General features: G+C 45.3%; 1 protein-coding gene across 1 annotated transcript; it reads right to left on the bottom strand.

Annotated features, from left to right (window-relative positions):
• Positions 1-5,239: 5,239 nt before the first annotated feature.
• LOC130023758 (alcohol dehydrogenase E chain-like) lies at positions 5,240-21,990 on the bottom strand. The gene is made up of 9 exons (XM_056114353.1): positions 21,918-21,990; positions 18,104-18,205; positions 16,943-17,081; positions 12,227-12,314; positions 11,922-12,141; positions 9,122-9,382; positions 8,190-8,325; positions 6,990-7,128; positions 5,240-6,427 (listed from the first exon to the last, which is right to left on the bottom strand). The coding sequence occupies exons 1-9, from the start codon at positions 21,933-21,935 to the stop codon at positions 6,403-6,405; spliced, it is 1,128 nt and encodes a 375-aa protein (XP_055970328.1). The 5' UTR covers positions 21,936-21,990; the 3' UTR covers positions 5,240-6,402.
• Between the last annotated feature and the right edge of the window lie 1,209 nt (positions 21,991-23,199).

Raw genomic sequence — 23,199 nt, 5'->3', positions numbered from 1 at the left:
CTCCCCTGCTCTCTCCAGCCCTTCCCTCTCTGCCCCTCCCCTACCCCTCCTCCCAGCTCTCCCCTGTTCCCTCCCAGGCCCTCCCCTGCCCACTCCTTCTAGCCCCTCCCTTTACCCAACCCCCAGCCCCTCCTTTGCTCCCTACCAGACCCTCACCTGGCACCTCCCTCCCAGACCCTCCCCGCCCCTCCTTCCCAGCCCTTCAGAGTTCCAAGTGGGTCCAGTTCTCCAGTCAAACCTCAGACATCAACAGGCTCCTTCATAGGGTGCCCAGCTAAGTGAGAAAGCTGAGGGCAAGAGGCCCCGGCAGACCCGAGTCAGACTGGCCACCGCCGCAGGCTGTGAGGTTTGCAGCCCAGTCACTTCAACTGAGTGGAATCAACTCTACTAACCGGGCCAACCTAACTGTAGTGTGAAGAAGAAATTCGACTGAGTCGTGGGTAGGGTGGAGAGTGACTCCGCTCCCCGGCCCTCCTCGGCTGTGTCTCAGTACCTCTGCAGGAAGGTGCCCAGCGAGGTGCATGTGTCTGCACCCGAGTCAGCAGGTGGGTCTCCTGAACCGTGTTCCAGCCTGGGTACCTGTTGCCCTCCATTCCTCCCCTGGAACAGACTCTGCTCTGCCTCCCTCTCTCGCCAGCCAGCAAGTCCTGGACCGCCAGAGCCTTAGCGGCGCCTTCTCAGCCTTCTTTTCCATTTTACCTGAAAACTACATTTTCTAGATTTGAGATGAAGTTTTTTTTTTTGTTGGTTGAATCTAAAATTCTACCTTTTGCCTCAAAGGTTATGATTGTCACTCTGCTGGTGGCCTCATGGAGTCCCAGACCTGGACACGACTGGCCTCTATGTGTGGCTGTTTCACGCTCTCAGCAGCCACACCCCAGACTTCTCCCGAGTCCACATCTCGTGAGTCTATGAGCTTTTCAGTGGCTTTAGCCCCAGATTCTGCTAAGTTCAGTTGTTATTCCCACCCCAGAGGGATTGCCATAAGCGTCATCTCTGGCACACTATGACCACTGTGTGACCTTGGACATCAAAAGAACAACAAAAGGGAAGGGGAAAGAGAGAAAAATAGATACAGGGGCTTGAGTGATAGCACAGCAGGGAGGGGGTTTGCCTTGCACGCAGTCAAGCCGGGTTCGATTCCCAGCATCCCATAGGATCCTCCGAGCATCGTCAGGGGTAATTCCTGAGTGCAGAATCAGGAGTAACCCCTGAGCATTGCCGGGTGTGACCCAAGGAAAAGAAAAAGTATTCAAACAGCCAACTCCAGCATATCATTCCTTGGAAATTATTTCAAAAAAAATTAAAGGGAGATAGAGAGAGAGAATTTCTATTCTATGTCCAGAGAGGACATCTTATTATCTAGTTCTTACTAGAACATCTTATTATCTAATTCTTACTCTGGAGAACCCGGCAGGCTACTGAACGTATCCTGCCCGCAAGGCAGAGTCTGGCAAACTCCCCGTGGTGTACTTTCATTTCATTTTCATTTCATTTCATCATCCTGTTAATCGTCGATTGCCTCGAGCAGGCCCCAGTAACGTCTCTTTCATCCTAGCCCTGAGATTATATTCAAGGCTCTTTAGGAGAATGAGACCCATCATTGTTACTGGTATTTGGCATATTTGGTACGCCATGGGGAGTTTGCCAGACTCTGCCCTGTGGGCAGGCTACATTCGATAGCCTGCAAGTTTGTCCAAAGTAGGAATGAGATAATAAGATGTCATAAAGAAAAGTTATGATAAGATGTTGCGCGGCCGCAAATGCGGCCGCGTGGTTCCGGGATCTGGATTTTATAGTCTCTGAGTCTTGGCCGCTGATGGGATTACACGGCGCCAGGGGGCCAGGTGGTGGGTGTGACCCCCGCCTACTGGAATTTGGAGGATCTGGGTGGAAGATGCTCGACTCCAATTCGAGTAGGCTTGGAGGTCTCGGCCCCGGACTTATATGCCAAAAACCAGTAACAACGATGGGTCTCATACTCCTGACCCTGAAAGAGCCTTGACTATGGCACTTTCTAAAATCTCAGGGCTAGGATGAAGGAGACATTACTGGTGCCTGCTCAAGGACATCAAAGAACAACAGGATGACTGGGATACTGTGCAGAGAGGAGAACTGAACAGTATGTGCCGTGCCACAACAATAGGGGGTGTGTTTGTTTTTTATTTATCTGTCACAGAAGAGGTAAGAGGGAGGCTCTGGGGAGAGGAGCAGGAATGTTGAACTGGAGCTTTGATGCGATTACACAACACCCAGGGTCTCTGCCAGGAACCCAGTGCTGCTCCCCCCAGAGGCCTGGTCATTCACAAGCTCCTCCCGCCTGGGAGAAATGATTCCCTTCAGATGGGGAAGGCGGGGCTAAATTCCATGGCAAAAGATGAAATAAACATTATTTAAAAGGGAAAACTGCTCGCACAGTAGGCAGACCTCTCAGGTCTGCAGCCCGCGAGCTGGGGGGAGGCGGGGAGGGTGACGGAGCAGACGCAGAGCCCGAGGGAGGAACAGCTTGAACCCAGACAGTTTGTGTTCCTGGAGCAATTTGGGAAATGCCCACGTGTGGCACCATTACTTAGCATCCAATATTCGGTGTGAATTCTCTGCAGCCCGAGAGGTGGCAAGGGTTGAGACGTGGCCGGTATGGGTGTGCAGTGCTGTCTGCTCATGCCTCCCTTGTTTACTTTATGGAGTAATAGAAAATGAACACATTGAGGAGGAAATCTTCTGTGTCATCACCGATTACCTAAACCTGTGTGTTTACTTTTTCAGTACATTTTCACACACATAAACTTCTGTGCTCAGGGGAATTGTTTAGAAAAGTAGCACTTTTCTAAACTAATAAGAACAGGCTACATTAAGGTCACACCTAGCAATGCTTTGGGGACTGTGAGGAACTGAGGATGCATGCAGACCTTGAACTATCTCCCCTGCCCAAATTTTGGAATATTTTTGGTGCTTTGGCCACGAGCAGTGATTCTCAAGGCTTACTCTTGGCTCTGTGTTCAGGGATCACTACTGGTGGGCTCAGGAGACCATATGGGAACTGAGAGATTAGGCCTGGGTCAGCTGTGAGCAAGGCAAGTGACCTACCCACTGTCCTATTACTCTGGCCCCCACGTTTTTGAATCTTGTGAACGATATGGAAGAGACGGGGAAGTTGAGATGGGAGGAGAGTCTTGGAGGAAGATTTTAATCCACAGGGAGATGATAGAGCCTGACTTACCCCATAGGGGCACATTTTACTGCTAACTTCTGGTATCTCTACTGGCAAAAGATTTAGTTGTAGATCAACATTGAATTGCCATACTTAGGTAGACATACATATGTATATAAACAATACAAGGTCTTGGCACCATGAGACATGATCTTTGAAAGTTATTTACAGGTTTAAGTATCATTGCATCACTGTATCACTGTCATCCATTGTTGATCGATTTACTTGAGAGGGCACCAGTAACGTCTCTATTCATCCCAGCCCTGAGATTTTAGCAGCCTCTCCTTACTAGTCTTTCCCAATGCTGCCATATTGGAGGCTCTATCAAGGTCAGGGGAGTAAGACCCGTTATTGTGATTGTTTTTGGCATATCAAATACACCACGGGTAGCTTACCAGGCTCTGCCGTGTGGGTGGGATACCCTTGGTAGCTTGCCCGGCTCTCCGAGAGGGAAATACTGCCTCGCTTTCTTCTGGGAGCTTTGTTTTATAGTCTCTGGATCTTGGCTGTTGATGAGATTACATGGCGCAGGGGGCAGTTTGTGGGTGTGATTGCCAAGCTACTGGAAATCTGGGGGTCTGGGTGGAGGAGACCCAGTCCAGATCCAAGCCGACTTGGAGATCACAGCCATGGGAGCCATGGGTCCCGCATACTTGGGTTTCTCTGCCAGTTCCTTCCTGTGTGAGGCTCATCCTAGCAGGTGGAAAGTGGCCTTGAACATGGCTGTGGCTGTGTTCTGGAGGTTTTCGGCTGCCAGGGTTCTACTTGTGGCGGAGAGGGAGACTCAATTCACCCGCTCCAAGTGTCCCCAGTGAAGATAGCTTGGTGCAGAGGCAGGAGATTTAAGTAAAAGTTCAAATGGTGTTAAGGTTATCTGTGAGGCAACTTCTACACAGGCCTGTATCTGAGGCTTGGGTTACCAGTTCAGAGGAGAAGCTCTTAGGCAGGCAGATTTGCCACAGCCGAACTTGGTGTCTCACAGCAATGTCTTGTTTTTCCACTCTGCAGGCTCCTGCCAAGGTCACTAGAGCAATAACAGTGGCTGTTACCTCATTACTGACTTACTCTGCGAGGCAGTAGTCCATGGTGTGAAAAGGCCTTTGAGCTGGCTCTGTCTCCCTTGTAGGCCAGCCAGGGTGTGGGGTCCCAAAATAGCACGGTGAGGGATACGGAAGTGAAGAAAAACCCTACAGAGAAGCCCTACGGAGAGCTTAAGGTGCATGTAGGGCCCAAATGAAAAAGCAGATGCAGAGCAGACAGTGTCTCATGAGTTCTTTTGTCCCCGAAGATAGTTGTGGATGGAGGTTTTCTACCTGTGGAAGTGACCACCTGGAGTGCCCGCTGCTGAGTGGAGGAGCCTTCCCGTGTGTGATTGTCTACAGGGTCCCAGGAGGCTGCCTCAGCCCCAGGCCTTCAGGGAGGAGGAGAGAGAGGGAGGCTTGCACTTGCCTCCACCCCAGATGGCGCCTTGTTTTGTTGCTTGGTTGGGAAGAGGCAGCCTCAGCCATAGTGCAGCAGGTGGGCGTTTGCCTTACACAAGGCTGGCCATACATTCCCCGGGCCCCACAGGAGTGATTCCTGAGTGCAGAGCCAGGAGTAACCCTGAGTATCGTTGGGTGTGACCCAAAAAACAAACAATCAAAGAAACCAAACAACAACAAAGCTATATCTGGGGGACAGCCAGAGGCAGGGAAGGCTGGACAGCACCTGGGGTCCCGGCCCCTGTGGTCCTCCCATTCCCACTCTGAAGTGTAAGTAATTTCTGCCTGCAGCCTTAGTTTGCACCTGGCCCTGGGAAGATGTTCCTGTTTCCCTCTGCCCTTACCCGATCTCAGGGCCTGGGTCACGCTTTGCCGCTCCCCTCCTCCTTCCAATCACAGCCACTCTTGCTTTCCCATTCTGGACTCAGATCCAACCCTCGTCTGACTGTTTTCTGAGAAAATAGAAGTTCCTTGAAGTCAGGAATCTTTTGTTTATTATAAAATCTGTTGACAGGGCAACAAATACATGTTCGGAGACAGCAAAAAGTCCAGAAAGAACAAGCTTTTTATTGCATTTGGAGATAGTGTTCAAAATACAGATCTTTTCTTGAGAGCAGGAAAGCATTAAAATGCACACCATAAGCTTCTGTGTACTAATCAAAAACAAACAAATTCTAGGGAGATAGACTAGGATTCAGAGCTGTAATTAAGAGAAATGGTTGATCTGGAATTTTTTTCCCAAAATGTCCATGGGTGCTGGAGCACCCAGTCCCCGAGTAAGCAGGCACTCCCTGGGGTTCCAGCCACGCTGCGGCTGCCCACTGTTCCTCATTCTCATTCCTACACTTCAGCCCACCGTATTACCTCCCAATCATCATAGACCTTATTTTCAGCTCAATGTAACAATTAAGATGATATCATCAACAAAGCACATTCATGAGCAAAAATGCCAGATTTTCAAAATATTCTCTCAGGGATTGTTTGGGTTTCACTATTAATATCTGAATTTCATGTTTTGTCATGTGAAATCGTGAAACTACTTATATTTAAGAGAGTATACATTTATACATTTATTATTTATAGAGGTGATTTACATATTCATTTTATACTAGTCCTTCAAATAGTAGCACTGTAGGACTGTTCTCCTGTTGTTCCTCAATTTGCTCGAGCGGGCACCAGTTATGTCTCCATTGTGAGACTTGTTACTGTTTTTGGCATATCGAATACACCACGGGGAGCTTGCCAGGCTCTGCCATGAGGGCGGGATACTCTCGGTAGCTTGCCGGGCTCTTGAGAGGGACGGGGGAATCAAACCCGGGTTGGCCGCATGCAAGACAAATGCCCTACCCGCTGTGCTGTTGCTCCAGCCCATTCAAATAGTACAAAAATAATATAGATACTCCCTTCTACCATAGGTAAAAGTGACATATTTGCCTAAAAATATATTTCATTAGAAGTTTCAGACACTCTCCACTTAATAAATCTCAATCTCCTTCCCTAGATGTATCGTTACCCACAGGCTTTGGTAGATTTATAGAAAAGAAAACGCAGAAAATGGAAATAGAAGCAGAATCATTGTTTTTGCAAAATATCCATGTGTGAATGATGACGGCATCTTTGAAAACCAGAGTTAGTGGTGTAATTCAGCAGATGTTCCTCATGGCGGAAGGCTAGGAGGTTGCTCCCAGCAAAGGCAACCTTCATGTGACCTCAGAATGTCAGGACCGTACGGATGCTGAACAAAAAAGAGAAAATATGAAGTTTTTAATGTTGATATGTTGCAGAGTCTTCCAGGGGCGTTTCCCAGGAGAAGGCTGGTGCCTTAACTGCTGCACTCTCTCCTGGCCCTGAAATTTCTGTCAACTTTCCCCTATACACACATAATTTCCCCTATATACTCATATCAAATATTTGGGATTGTATTGTAGAGAGGAGTTTGTGTTTTCAATTCTCGAACCCAGGAAAACTTTTTAAAACTGACATCATTGATTTTTCTTGAATTTACTTAACTGTCCCTTAATGATGAATTTTATGGTTTCTATATTTTTATGTTATAATAACTAATGTTTGAGAGGACATTTGTTCACTCACACTTCTTTATCCTTGCAGACTAGATTTCAGGCATAAAATTTATGTAACAAAAATATAGATTTTCTGGTTGAATTTCTGATGCAAATAACAAAAGTGCCTTGTAAGAAGGATGTAACCTGCATATCTGAGAGGCTAGATATCTCCTTCTTCCTAAATTCCTTCCTGATCAATAATGTTCAGTAGACTGAGTGTCCAGAATAGTTTACCTTTTTCCAGAACGAAGCAGCTCAAATCCTTCATTTATTTTTTCAAAAGGTAAAACATGGGTTATTAACAAATCCACTGGAAACTTCTTAGCCATAAAATCTTCAACAAGTTTTGGGACAGAATCTTTACTCTTAAAGCCTATTTGGGTGAAATGATACCATTGTTAGATTCAGAGAGGGGTTTGAGTGTAGAAGATCTAAGGGAGATTTCTACTAGAATTTAAATGAAGTTTATAAAAGGTGCCACAAGCCTCATATTCCTGTTGTTGAAGCTGATAAATAATCTGCTCCAAGACCTTTTTCTGGTGCTTTGACTTGGTTCTTAATTGCACTACACAACCTCAACCCAGACCCTCAGTTATTTGTCTTTTTACAGAGAAATTATAATAGACATGGTTATTCCCGGAAACAAGGAGCAAATTCAGCACAGATCTGGGCAATGAGTGTGGACATGGATTACAGTGATATGTTTCCTGGTCTCACTTCGTGCGGAAGTCTTGGTGCCAGAGCTTGCTGTGAGTGACATTAGCCTCTTTAGCTTATGGCGAAGCCAGGCTAGTCTGTCTCAAGAACTTTTGTGCATACCACTTTACATCTATCTATCTATCTATCTATCTATCTATCTATCTATATTTATTTAAATTTTAGTTTTTAAACATGTTTCTTTTTAAAACTTGGTATTGTCACTTTTTTTTTTTTTGGCTTTTTAGGTCACTCTTGGTGAGGCCCAGGGGTTACTCCTGGCTCTGCACTCAGGAATCACTCCTGGAGATGCTTGGGGCATGATATGGGGAGCTGGGAATTGAAACTGGGTTGGGTGTATACAAGACAAACACCCTACCTGCTGTGCTATTGCTCCAGCCCCTGGTCTTGTCACTTATTAAGGGAAAGAGGTCCTGAAGTTTTGTTATAAAGTTCGGCCCTCATGCTTAACTGTAGCACTGTAGCACTGTTTACTGTCCTGCTGTTGTTCATCGATTTGCTCCAGTGTGCTCCAGTAACATCTCCATTTTGATACTTGTTGTTACTGTTTTGAATAAATACTCCACGGGGAACTTGCCAGGCTCTGTTGTGCAAGGGGGATACTCTCGGTAGCTTGCCGGGCTTTCCGAGAGGGTTGGAGGAATCTTACCCGGATCGGCCATGTACAAGACAAACGCCCTACCTGCTCTGCTATCGCTCCAGCCATTAACCACATACCACCAAAAAGAGTTCCTTTCAATGTGCGTCCCGTCAGCAGCAGCATGGGGTTCAGAGAGAGCTTCTCTGAGTCAGCAACACCTCCAACAATGACGCTTACTCCATACGAGTCCTGACAGCACATCAAGGCAGACATCTGGGGTAAAATGAACATGTCACTCTGACTGGGATGGACTTTGGGTATGTGGAGAGAGGAGAGCATTCTTTGCTCTCCATTGTTCTCTAAAGCCTGTAGCTCTGACAGCAGGAAATGTCCAGGAGATACTGTCTGGCTTTTGTTTCAATGATGCTGGGAACTCAACTTAGTGCTCACACATGCAGGATCACTCAACAGGTGATCGACATACCCAGAATATGTTTTATAAGTGAGACAATGGATGAACAAATTTCAGTGAACTTAATTCTATTTACAACTATCATCACAAACATAAAAATATCCAGAGAATCTGGTTCTACAATTAAAGGTAATGCTTTTCATCACATGTCTCTCAGCCAATCAGTGAGTTCAGTCATTTTTCATTATTCATTCATTGAACATTGTGAACTCAGTACTTTGAATCCCCTCTCGGAGAGCCCAGCAAGCTACTGAGAGTATCTCGCCCACACGGCAGAGCCTGGCAAGCTCCCTGTGACGTACTCGATATGCCAAACACAGTAACAACAAGTCTCATGATGGAGACGTTACTGGGCCTGCTCGAGCAAATCGATGAACAACGGGAGGACCGTGACTGTGACCGTGACCGTGAACTCAGTACTTTGAATCAGGTATTGTACTACCTAACAGCTCTATCATCATTCCCCCCTCATGTCCACTGTTTTTATAGGACCCACCCTCAGCTACACTCAGTGGTCCATCCTGGGATGGTTTGCTTGAGGGTTAGTTGCCTGGACAGGAAATGTTTAGGAGCCGCTTGGCATTTTCTGGTTCTTACCATGGTGTCGATCCGACCAATGACTTCAAAGGAAAAGTCTACACCTCCTCCACTCATCTCCTTCAGCACCTCCTCGATGGGTTTCTGGAAGTCCATTGGGCTGATGCACTCGGTGGCACCCACCTCTTGGGCCTTTGCAAATTTGTCTTTGTTGATATCTATTCCAATGATCCTGGCTGCCCCCGCTGCTTTACAGCCCATCACAACGGACAGGCCGACTCCTCCAAGACCAAACACGGCGCAGGTAGAGCCTGGAGTGACCTGTTTTACAGGAAACAAAGATGAGCTAAGAAATGATTGATGGAAGTTCCTAAGTTGAATTAAATGCCAATACCTCTCCTGCCATCAGTGTTGGGGTCTCACCAGCCAGCCTGAGACTTTGACTGAATCCCCTTCCCCTGGAAGCAAGAGGCGGCCCTGTTAACAAAGGCCCACTCCAGTACTTCTCACACGCAGGCACTCTTGTTGAGGATGAGGGACATGACTGTGCTCACCTACCCAGCCCGGCCCTAAGAGCAGGATATGTAAATCATTAACTGAGGTCTATAGGAGCCCAGGGAGAGAAGCGTTCTATATGAGAGAAGTGAGAGAAGTGTGCCGTATATGGGATTTCTCTCCTACCCCTGCCCCAGTGTACTAGTGCATGTATAAGAACCCCTGGTAGTGGCCAATAAATGAAGAACTGCTTGACCACCAGCAGAGGACCAGGGCAGAGGCTTCTCTTCTACCCACTCCCTTCCCTTTAGGGAGTAAGTACAGCGACTTCGGGGGATTGTACTTCAGTTTGCCCGGAGTCCACTGGCCAGGGCCCCGACACTCAGGAGCACCTAAGACTTAGGTTCTGCAGCCTGCTGTCAAAACCTCCGTAGAGTTCTGATCCTTTGTTTAAGTTTCTTGAAACATATGGTTGGTTCTAGAGCTTTGTTGGACATTGGACTCCTCTATGGAGCTTTAAAACATCAATGTTCAGGTCTAATCCATCAGCAATTCAACTAGAACCTCTACAGGTGAGGCCCTACAGAACTCTTATGGACACCCAAACTGAATGGTATTTGAGCTCTAAATGTGAGGGATTCCCAACTCCCCCCACCCAGGAAAATTCAGTGATGTTAGCAGCTAGCTTTCATGGCACACACACCAACACCATTTGGGATGTGTAGGGACATTTGTGCTGGGAGATAGATTCGCCTCGGTCTTCCCTGTGAGCTTTGGAAAGTCCAGTATCTGTGGCCACACACAGAGCAGAAGTTAGGGGAGGCAGAGTTACTCTCTTCCTGGAGCAAGCCTGCCATGTCACTGGAAGAGAGGAGGACTCTGTAACGATCTAACAGACAGCCTGAGAGCCATACAACCTGAGTGGTCTTCATCCCTCCTTTCCAAAGTGCATGTTGAAGAGGAATGTAGTGGGGAGTGGTCCTGATTTTAATTACGAGTACCCTTGGCTTTGGGTCTGTGTGAGGCTGTCCTTTCACCTGTTGAAACAAATGTGGCAGCCACATAGGGACTTTTTCCTATCCACAAACATTTGGGGATTCCAGTGCTTAAGTTTAATTCCATTAAACTGGCAAGGAATGAGGGATGGTTTTAGTAAACTGTGTCATTAATTTGTTAGTCATCGGTGTGGATAAATATTCTTTTCATCTCACGTCATCATTCTCTAGAGCTCTACTTACTGTTAATATCTTGGAAAAAGCTTGTGAGTGTGGTGTAAAGATGCAGGTAAAGAGGGATTAGGGTTAAGGTGCACAAGAGCTTTGACAGATGGGTTCCCATGCTAACCAACTGGGAGCTTTGGGGCAAATGACTGTCCATGTCTCAGTTCCACAAAGTGAGAAAATACGACTGGATTCCCAACCTTTCAGAAAGAGAAGACTTTAAGGTTTGTCCTTATAATATACTGCTTCTGGACTGTGTATTTTTGAGAGTGACTGTATACGTGTGTGTGTGTGTGTGTGTGTGTGTGTGTGTGTGTGTGTGTGTGTGTGTGTCAGGGAGAAAAGGGAAGGGTGAACTTCCCTAATTAATGAAATAAACGCGAGCTGGGTTACTGATCTGACCTTCCACATAGGGCCCAGCAGGGAAAGGGGTATTGGTGCTGTTTGACCTGGAAGTGTTTGGGGAGGCTTTGTATGCTACTACTGATTTTAATTCTGCCGGCACTGTGAAATAGAAACTCCTCTGAGTTGGCGCCTTCTATTCCTGTAGTTTTGCTGCCTCAGAGACCAGCAGCCCCTCCCAGGCATGAGGTGACGTTAATGCTTAGTGATCCCATAGAGAGCAAGTTTAGAATAATAACGAAGGGCATCGCCTCTTGACTCTTTCTTAATGCCAATCTGCCACCAACTTCAATCTCCCAGGATATACCTTCCATTCTCCAAGAGATCACTTGTTTCCAGTCATGATCAGTACCCTGAATTTGTGAGTATACCCGTGCTGTTACGTGGGCCAGGGAGAGCCCCTGAAAATCGAGGCGGCTGTGCTCTGATGATCATGTGATTAATTGCTACCCTTCTGTTTCCTGATAATCCAAATAAAAGTAAAGTAAAAGTAAAGGCCCTCCCGTTGATCATCAATTTGCTCGAGCGGGCCCAGTAATGTCTCCATTGGAGACTTTGTTGTTACTGTGTCTGGCATATCGAATACTCTCGGTAGCTTGCCGGGCTCTCCGAGAGGGGCGGAGGAATCGAACTCGGGTGGGCCATGTTGGCTGCATGCAAGGCAGATGCCCTACCCGCTGTGCTATCGCTCCAGCCCCAAATATAACCAAATATAACTGCATTATTACCCATGTCATTCCTACCTTGGCAACTTTGGTGGCAGACCCGTACCCGGTAGAAAACGCACAGCCAATGGGACAGACTTTGTCCAGCGGGGAGGCAGCATTGATTTTGGCCACTGCGCATTCTTGCACCACCGTGTACTGGGAGTAGGTACTGGTGCCTAAGAAGTGGTAGATGGCTTTCCCTCTGCAGGTGAACCTGGTGATCCCGTCCTGCATGGTCCCAGTCGGCTTGGAAATGCTAGGAATACACACAGGCTATGAGACAGGAGCATTCTCCACAAGCAAACTCACTTTCTCTAGGCGCATGAATATTGGAAACCTACTTATTTTTCAAGCAGAAGTTGCCTTCTGGGTGCTTGCAGACCTTGCACGTTCCACACTGGGGAAGAAACACTGGAATGACTTTATCACCTGGAGAGGTAGAAATGAAACCTTTGTTAGTGCTTAACCAGAAAGGGACTAAGGGTGTGCTCAGAGCTTCTCGGGGACTGTCATGCAAAGTCTCTAGAGATAGGATTTGGCCACATGTGACTGGTCCTTGTTCTGCCACTGTTCTCTGGAGGACTTGCCATGCCCTTGAAAACTCCCAAACTCCCAAAAAAACTCCCAAAGATTGGGGGAATTTCATGAATTTATTGTTTTTTTTTTTCTTTGGTCACATAGAGCGATGCTCAGGGTGTGCATTCCTGGTTCTGTGCTCAGAAATTACTCCTGGCGGCACTTGGGGGACTATATGGGATGCCAGAGATTGAACCCCTGTCACAGTATGCAAGGCAATGCTGTGTCTACTGTGCCCCTGCTCAGGCAACAGCTGTGAATTTTAAGAGCTCCACTGAGTAATCTCCTTTTTTGTGTGCTTGTTCCCATGGTGTTATACAAAGCTTCCCATTTAACACAGCAATAGCGAGGACTATTCTCAGTTGATGCTGGCATGAATCTGGGTTGTAAATACTCACCTTCATTCCATCAGGTATTGCATTTTGTAACAGTTTGGAATGTAGAGGAAAGGGGAAGTTGACATCCATTTCTTAGCTTAGCATATTAACTATACTTGTTTCATTGAAAAATAATCACTTAAGAGTTGTTTAAAGGAAAACTCCCAAAAAAGAATTCATAGAAATTCCTTTGAAAACTCCAAGTCTTCGGTTACATGCAAAAAAATAGGCTCAGAACTCTGCCTAACACCATGTACAAAAGTAAGATCAAAATGGATTAAAGACCTCAACATCAGACCAGAAACCATAAGGTACATTGAAGATAAAGTTGGCAAAACCCTCCATGACATTGAAGCTAATGGTATCTTCAAAGATGCCACGCCACTGGCCGAGCAAGTGAAAACAGAGATAGATAAATGGGACTATCTTAAACTAAGAAGCTTCTGCACCTCCAAAGAAACAGTGACCAAAATACAAAGACAGTTTACAGAATGGGAAAGGATATTCACCGAATACACATCTGACAAGGGGTTGATATCCAGGATATACAAAATACTGGTTAAACTCCACAAGAAGAAAACATCCAACCCCATCCAAAAATGGGGCAATGAAATGAACAGAAACTTTCTCAAAGAAGAAATCCGAATGGCAAAAAAGCACATGAGAAAATGCTCTACATCATTAATCATCAGGGAGATGCAGATCAAAACCACAATGAGATACCATCTCACACCTCAGAGACTGGTCCACATTCAAAAGAACAAAAGCAACCGATGCTGGCGTGGATGTGGCGAGAAAGGGACACTCCTTCACTGTTGGTGGGAATGTCCACTGGTTCAGCCCTTCTGGAAAACAGTATGGACGATTCTCAAAAAATTAGAAATTGAGCTCCCATTTGACCCAGCAATACCACTCCTGGGAATATATCCCAGAGTAGCAAAAATGTATAGTCGAAGTGACATCTGCACTTGTTTGTTCATTGCAGCACTCTTTACAATAGCTAGAAACTGGAAGAAACCTGAATGCCCAAGAACAGATGACTGGTTAAAGAAACTTTGGTACATCTACACAATGGAGTACTATGTAGCTCTTAGAAAAGATGAAGTCATGAAATTTACATACAAGTGGTACAATATGGAAAGTATCATGCTAAGCGAAATGAGTCAGAAAGAGAGGGATAGACATAGAAAGATTGCATTCATCTGGGGGATATAAAGTAACAAAATATGAGATTAATACCCAAGAATAGCTGAGATCAGCACCAGGAGGATTACTCCATAACTTAGAGGCCAGCCGGGTATCCTAGAGGAAAGGGCAGTTCAGATAGAGAAGGGAGCACCAAATAAAGGATGTTTGGAGGATCCTCCCAGGAGGGGAGATGCATGTCGAAAGTAGACTATGGACTGAACATGTTTGCCACTCAATGCCTCTTTTGCAGACCACAACACCCAAAAGGAGAGAGAGAACACAGGGGATTGCCCTGCCACAGAGACAGGGGGGATGGGGGGATGGGGGTGGGAGGGATATTATCCATGGTGGTGGAAAATGGGCACTGGTGGAGGGATGGGTATCTGATCATTGTATAATTGAAACCAAAGCACAAAAAATTGTAAATCTACAACTTAAAAAAAAATAAAATAAAATAAAGGGGAAAAAAAAACCTCCAAGTCTTAATAATGAGCTTCTCACTTTTATTTTAGGGTATAATTGATTTTCAAATATAGTTGATAATTTGTGAGTAATCTGTTTTTCTTGCTATGATAGAAAGTAAGGGTGGCATTGATAGTTTATTGCAAACTAAGGCAATACTAAGGAACTCAACCCATATCATTAATTTTGTTATGCCTGTACACAAAATATGAATAAGAAGTAGTTCAGACTCACTAAATTAATTCTTATTTTTAGAATTAAACATAATCTCTTCTTTTTTATGTAGGAGTACTGCTATTTATTCAGCCACTGATTAGCTGATTGAATTGGGCATGAACTCCACCTTACTTTTTTTTTCATAATTTTATTTATTTTTTCTTCTTATATTTATTTATTGAATCACTGTGGGAAAAGTTAAAAGCTTTCAGGTTTAAGTCTTGGTCATACAATGATCAAACACCTTTCCCTTCACCAGTACTCGTTTTTCACCACCAAGAGCCCCAATATACACCCCTTCCAACCCTCCCAATGCCTGTAAGGCAGATGATTTCTACTTAACTCTTCTCTACATTGATTACATTTATTGTTTCTACAAAAGATGCAACATTATTGTTTAGAATTCCCCCCCAACAATCAGAATTGCTGAAAAGGCATTGTGAAATACTTTGTTTTCTATAGCTGGTATGAGAATCATATAATGTGGCGCGGCCGCAACAGTGGCCACACAATTTTGGATTTCTGCAAAGAGCCAGATAATTATGAGATTGGTTTCTGTGATCTGGTGTTATGGCTGTGCCAGATAGCCACTTGTGGGGGGCAACTCGTGACCTTGGTAGGGCGTGAAGGACGAGCCAGTACTGCCCCCCTTCCCATAAGACTGCAGTTTCCCCATCACTGCTGGCTCATACCTGGCTTTCCTATAAGTTCTGAGGCAGCGGCTACCTTGCTGCTGGAGGGGAAAAAGGCGGAAGGGTGCAACACCTTTTCCCTCCTGGGGAGGCATGGCGCCATAGTTTAATGCATGGGCCATTCACTTTTCTGCTGCAAGCTGCCAGGTTCTGAACTAAGTCCTTTTGCCTCTGGATCCATGGCCATGCCGGAGAGTTGCTCGTGGAGGGCAACTCGTGACCTCAGTAGGGCATGAAGGATGAGCCGGCAGCACCCCCCTTCCCATGAGACTGCAGTTGCCCCATCACCACAGGCTCATACCTGGCTTTCCAATAAGCTCTGAGGTGGTGGCCACCTTGTATGAGGTCCAGATTCATTTCTGCCAAAAGCCGCTGGGTTTTGAGATTTGTTTCTGAATCTCTGGGATCATGGCCAGTAATCAGCTTGATCAGGAGCCAGAGAGGCCATTTGTAGGCAGCGACTTGGGGACTCGTTGGGATGGGGAGGAAAGGGCCGGTTCCACCCCCATCTGGTGAGGCCCACGTGTCTCATCACTGTGGGCCCAAACCTGACCATCTCCTCTGGAGGATGGCAGTCACTGGGCCACCCGGGGGACAGGCCAAGGCACGAAACCTATTCCCACCTGGAGTGGCCCAGTGCCAGTAACCCACTGCAGGAACAGAATGCATTTCTGCCAAAAGCCTTTAGGTTATGAGATTCGATTCTGAGTCTCTGGGATCATGGCCGTTAAGCAGATTGATCAGGAACCAGAGAGGCCATGCCTCCAATTATATAGCTGAGCCAAAGGTGGTTATTGGGAGTGTCTCCCACATACCTAACTTTTGGCTGTTTACTTTCTTGGTAACCTTTGCCCCAAGTCTTTGGGGTCTGGCCAAAGGAAAAGCAGCAATTTTGGGGTATCTGGAAGTCTGACAGTGCCATCAGGCTGCTGATGCACTCGCCTCACAGGTACAGATTGACAAGCTGGCAGCACCATACCCCCTAAACATAATCTTTTCTATATCCACAACTCAGAGGAAGGATTGGGCATAGCATATAATACACAAACTTCCTATGGAGATGATAATGGTACAGGCTGTACAGGGAGTGACTAGTGCCCCAAGAAACAGAACCTGAGAACTGGTCAAGAGAAATGAGTTTCCTGTGGCCGAGGGTGATGGGTTTAGGGGATAGGATGCGGGGAGTGACCTTGGGGAGGGGCTGGAGAGGGGTTGGGGACAGGACAGGGCGGGGTGGAGCAGGTGCTGGACTTTGTTCCACAGTATCCTCAACCACGGTGCTGAAAGGGAAAGAGCAGTCATATCTGTATCTGTGTCTGTATAAAGCAACCGAGAGTAACACACAATCAGAGATAGACACACAATCAGAGATAGTCTTTGTCCCCAACCCTCTAGCCCTGGCTGGGGCAGTCACATTGGCCTTGCTGCAGCCCTCCTGCGTGGCAGGGTGCCCTGGGGCATGACTCAGCAGTGAGGCCTTTGTGTCCACCCCTCTCGTGTGGACTGGTGGGCACTGGAGGACTGGGGGACAGTGGAGTTTCTGTACCTGGTTTGACACTCGTCACACCTTCTCCGACGCTCTCCACAATGCCGGCCCCCTCGTGGCCCAGGACCGCGGGAAGTGGTGTGAAAAGGGAGCCATCGATGGCATGGTCATCTGAGCGACAGATCCCCGTGGCCACCATCTGCAGGGGAGGAGAGGGACTGAACTTGCAGCGAGGGCAGGCGACTGCCCTTGGGCGGGTGAAACAAACCCAGTTTCCTAATATCGGGTGCCTTAAGAGGCTTTTTCTTTTTTTTTGACGGGAGTGGTTGATTATTATTACCTTAACCACCTCTCCTCCCAAAGACAAAAAGGTCCATGTTGTCCCAAGATTATTTAACCTAAAACTGTCCTTTCTGGAATTAAATATTTTGAAGTAAATTGTGAAATGATCACTTCAGAATTAAGTCACACAACATACAAGAATACACCCTTCTAATGAAAGTAGAAAATGCAGATTAGCACTAAGAAAACAAGGCAGATCCTACCCCCTAATGTACCTCATTTGGAAATCTTAACACACGTCCCTTTGCACTTTGTTTTCTCCTGCCCAAACATGCAAAATAATGTGGGATTGTGCTATATATGGTCTTTTGTTTATTTTTAATAAAAATTAAATCATTTATATGTTTCCTTAATAATGGTTTCTATGTTTCCTTAATTCATACCAGGATGTCCATTTAAATTAAAAGTGTCTCTTAATGGATCTAGTACTAGGAGCTACTCCAGTGGTCAGGCTGCAGGCTTGGCAGGGACCTGGCTGGTGCTCCATCCCCAGGTCCCTGGGTCCCTGACATCAAGGCAATCAGCATGGCATGGCTCTGATAATCCCCGGCACTGCTGGGTCCCAGCCCCACTGTGTTTCGGGCCTTGCTGAAACTCGGTTGCTGAGACTCACTGTGGCACCTCCAGCCTCCTGAGCACGGCTTGGAAGGCCCCGCCACAAAAGCATCTCTTAATGGAATTTTGGTTATTTCCAGTTTTATTATTTTATAAAAATTGTTTCTGTTGTAGTGCTTGAGGTTGATGCTCAGGGGTTACATGGATCTAGGGGTCAAATCCAGGCCCGCACAGGGTCAGGGCACATCACCACAGAGTCTCATTTCTCGTCCTGGGAAATGCTTTTTTAAACTAAAATTAATCAGAAACGGTGAAACGTTTTACCTTAATACGAACTTCATGAGCCTTAGGGGGTGCGACTTCCACCTCCTCTATGGCAAACGGCTTCTTCAGCTCCCAGAGCACAGCGGCCTTGCACTTGATGACCTGCAATTAAACAGTGGACGATCCCAGTCCTTCCCCACTTCTAATCTAGGGACTGTGTTTTTAGTGATCATCTTATGTGGAATATTTATTACATGCCAGGTGCTTAGTAAGTCCATAGACACAAACCACTTTGAAAGAAAAACATGGAAAGCAGTAGGATATGTCATTTATCCACAGCTATAGACTTGCATACGAAGCTCCAGATCACCATTATTTCCCTTAGATTCAGTGACTGTTCACTGTTTTGCTTCATTCTGTGCTTCTGCCAAGCAATATTTTTGTTTTATTTTGGTTTTTTATTTATTTTGGGGTTACATCCAACAGAGCTCAGAGTTTATTTATGGCTCTAAGTTCCAGAATCAACTCCTGGCTGGTTCTGGAGACCATGTCGGGTACCAGGGATCAAACCTGGGTCAGCTCTATGAAAGGTAGCACCCTACTCTCTCTGATGTGACTCCAGTCCGTCTGCCCGAATCTGATCGGGCGGTCCGTCCACAGAGCCTGCCTTTCACTGTAGTGAGAGACGAACCAAAAAAAAGTGAATAATAATAGAATTGATGACAGCACTGAGTAACATTTATTAGTTTCCATGCACCAAGCTCTTTCCTAAGTGCTTTCATTAGTTTACCAAATCCTGAAATATGTTCTAGTAGTATTACGACTTCTAGCATTTACAGAAAATAGAATGTAGGAAGCTGAATGTAAATGGTGTGTTTCATTATTGATGTTTACCTGAGGTGTGAGAATTAGTTGCCAGTGATTTATTATTTATTTTTTTCTTCATTATTCTCACCAAGACTTTTTTAAAAATTAATTAATTTATTTTTTATTAGTGAAACATCATGAGGTACAGTTGTAGACTTACAAGTTGTTGTGCTTGGGTTTCAGTTACACAATGATCGAGTACCCATCCCACCACCAGTGCCCATTCTCCACCCCCACCCATCCCCGTATCCCTCCCACCCCTCCCATCCCCCATCCCACCCTGCCTCTGTGGCAGGGCACTCCCTTTTGTTCTATCTCTCTTTTTGGGTGCTGTGGTCTGCAGAAGAGACATTGGGTGGCAATCATGTTCTGTCTATAGACTACTTTCAGCATGCATCTCCCATCCTGGGCAGATCTTCCCATTACCCTTTATTTGGTCTCACCAAGACTTTTGATGTACACTTTGAAAGAAAGAATTTTGGAGACCAAACGGAGTTTTAGTGGATTTATCTCTTTCCTAACTTTCCTAACTTTGATGTTTATCTTTGCTATCAATTCAATTAAAATGTAATATGCCATTGTAATGTCAACCTGTAATGAATGAAAAAAATTGGAAAATGAAATTCATAATTGACTAACCACATGATTTCCAAGAATCTTATTGCTAAAACTCCTATAAGGTCTGCTGTACTACAGAGTGTACGGAAATGTCAGATTCTTGAAATTGAGTTATGGAAGGTATTGCATTGTGTGACAACACAATAAAACCACTGGAAACAATTCTAGTAACTTTCGTGACCATATATACCAGTTTGTACACATAGTGTATATGTGTATTTGTTGCCACACAACCTCTTATTGTCTAGTTCTCTCTCTCAGAAAACCTGGCAGGCTACCAAGAGTATCCTGCCCTCACGGCAAAGTCTGGCAAGCTCCCCGTGGCGTATTCGATATGCCAAAAACCCAGTAACAATGATGGGTCTCATTGCCCTGATCCTGAAAGAGCCTCCAATGTGGCACTTGCTAAAATCTCAGGGCTAGGATGAATGGAGACGTTACTGGTGCTTGCACGATGAAATCGATAAACAATGGGATGACAGTATACACATCATACAAATAAATGTCAATCCACAGAGTACTTTGAAGCAAGTAACTCTGTCCTTAGCTAATAATTCATTTAAAGCTAGTCATTATCAATCTTTTAAAATATTTGCTTTTGTATGGAGAAGAAATTATTTTAGAGGGTTTCTACTGAAATTTTCTGGATTGTGTCATAATCACATATTGACCTTGGTTTGCTTAACTTGGATTCCAGTGATTTCAGATAAGTTTGCGCTTTGTAAGACATTTCACATTCAAGTTCAAAAGGCATTTCAAGGTCCACTGAATCAAATTCTTCTCATGGAGTTTTCATCAGACTTAAATTTTTGGTGCTAATAAAAATAATGATTGCAATGAGTAACACATTTAAATTATAATTCTCAACTTTATTAGAAACGTTTGTAACTTTATATTTACAAGTTACTCATGAAAGACTTAAGCATCACAATGCATTTAATATGAGAAATTAAGACTTCATAGTATAGATAGCACCATAGCACTGTTCTCCCATTGTTTCATCAATTTGGTCGGACAAGCACCAGTAATATCTCCATTGTGAGACTTGTTGTTACTTTTTTTGGCATATCCAATACAACACAGGGAGCTTGCCAGGCTTTGCCCTGCAGGAGCGGGGGATGCTCTCCTGTAACTTGCCAGGCTCTCTGAGAGGGACAGAGGAATCAAACCTGGGTCGGCCCGTGCAAGGCAGACACCCTACCCGCTGTGCTATCTTCCCAGCCCAACCATCTCGGTGGAACCCAAAAATTAAAAAAATAAAATTTTAATTAAAAATTTTTTTCCTCATGGCTTTCGATGTCCAAAGGATAAAATAAACGGCACCTCCTCAAGTTTCTTAATGTCACATCCTATAACGCATGCCCAACACCCTCAGAGACTATGGTTCAGCCTCAGGGACCTTCTCCCCAGTCTCTAGATGCAGATTGGCTGGAGGAATAGCACTGCAGGGAAGGCACTTGCCTTACACGTGCCCGGCACGGGTGCCCCGTTGGACGCCAGCGCTCCGTCAGTTGTGATCCCTGAGAACAGAGCCTGAAGCAAGCCCTGATCGCAGCCGGGTGTGGCCTCCAAACCAAACCGTTAATAAAGCAAAACCAGATCCCCGTTTTCTTTGCCTTCTCCCCTGGCACTGCACAAGTTTCGCGGTCCATCTCCTACCTTCCCTTTACAAGGCAGTTCAAATGTCGCTTCTTGCCCACTCTCTGACAGCAGGCAGTGAACTTGTCCCTAGCCATACACGTTTCATCCCTTAGTGCCCCTTTTCGGGGCTGCCTTCACACACCACTGGACTCACAGGCCCATAGAACTCCGTCTCTCCCCCTACGCTCCATCAGGCCCATTCAACAGTGGTTAGGACACACCTGGGACCATTCGAAATATCTGAGGGACACTTCAGAATCAAACATAAAATTAAACCTGCCCTCCATTAAAGTTGCCTCTGAGTCTACTGAAGGAAAACAAAATGGAAGGGTTCAAACTCAAGTGACATTGGTGGAATTTACCTGAAAATGTCCTTCCCCATGGGTGAAATGAGGGAAGGGGGCAGACAGAGAAAGACGCATGCCTCTCAGGAGATAGAACTAACACCATCCTTCTGATCAGAAAACTGAGGAAGTGCCTACGACCCTTGGTTCCACCCCGGTGCAGCCCCTCCGAGGCCCAATGTTTCCTGGTGTATTCATACACCAGTATAGATATATATTTTTTGTTAATGCTATTTCAGTTGCAATTAAATATATACTTTCTGTCAAAGCATATGTTTTATGTTATAGTTCCATTATTATTGTTTCTATGTTAGACATGAGATTTAAATGAGACATTAAAATGATATCTTCTTGTATATTATACTAATAAAAATATATTTCCCCAAATAAAGATTTGTGCTTACCTTTCCTGCTGTGCTCATGGTTTTGTTTCTTTTCTGGTGAATTCTTGCCACGTCTTGCCAAGTTTCTGTTAGAGTCTATAGAGTAGATTTATTGCACAGGGACTTTATATGCTTGAGTAACACCCACTCCACACACGTGATCTGGGATCTTAAAGCAACACTCATCAGCTTATTCATACACCACAAACAAACAAACAAACACTGTCATCCTGTTGTTCATCGATTTGCTCGAGCGGGCCCAGTAACATCTCCATCATGAGACTTGTTGTTACTGTGTTTGGCATATTGAATACGTCACAGGGAGCTTGCCAGGCTTTGCTGTGCGGGCGAGATACTCTTGGTAGCTAGCTGGGCTCTCGGAGAGGGGCTGAGGAATCGAACCCGGCTCAGCCGGGCTGGCTGCATGCAAGGCAAACGCCCTGCCACTGTGCTATCGCTTCAGCCCAACTAAAAAGAAAATGGCTTTGAATATGTTTTCAAACTTTGACTTCTTTTGAAATATGCCAGTTTCAAATAACATTTCAATTTCATTAGGTTGGAAATGTACATATTCCTGGGTGCTGTGTTTCCTCCTCAGCCCCCCACAGTATGTTCAGAGTTGTCTGCCTCTGTGAATGAAGTCACAACTGCAGGTTCACATCTGGAACTCGAGAAGCAGGAGCAGCGTGAGCAGCTCCCTGTGCCGCTCATCTCCACAGGGGCCAGACAGCTGCACCACAAGCACCCCGAGGGCACTCAGGAAATTTGTGCCTAATACAAAAGACACTAATTTCTTTAAATAATTCAATTTAGTAGTCATGATTTCTTACTTTTCCAGTAAACTTTTCTTTAGCTACTTCTCCTGAAGACTATAAAGGTATCACTTCCCAGATAGATATTTTTTCTTGCTTAGAATATTCTCACAGCCTTTTCTAATCAGATCTCTTCTAACCATGGAGGTTTCTTGTCATATTTTTCTCCCTCACAATTTTTTTTTACCTCAGAATTTGCATTGCTCAAGTCCTCAGATCACCACCCTCAATAAATTTTCCAACTCAAATGTCAGGGACTTTGTCAGGGGCTCCGTTCCAAATAGAATTTGTCCTGTCAGACTTTTCGCGTGTGTAATTTTTTTCTCCCCCGATCTTCTCTCACAATGGACATTTCTGTTTTTATACTTTTACCTCATGAACCCCTTTCTCAATTAATTCATGCCTCAACTTTTCTGCTTTAAAACTTTTCATAGATTTTATACCCATCAGACTTTTCACTAAGACATTTCTCCTAAAATAATCATTCTCAG

This window comes from Sorex fumeus, unplaced genomic scaffold (assembly GCF_029834395.1).
Source record: "Sorex fumeus unplaced genomic scaffold, SorFum_2.1 ptg000024l, whole genome shotgun sequence".
Classification (NCBI taxonomy): Eukaryota; Metazoa; Chordata; class Mammalia; order Eulipotyphla; family Soricidae; genus Sorex; species Sorex fumeus.
This window is presented reverse-complemented; position numbering and strand designations above follow the sequence as displayed.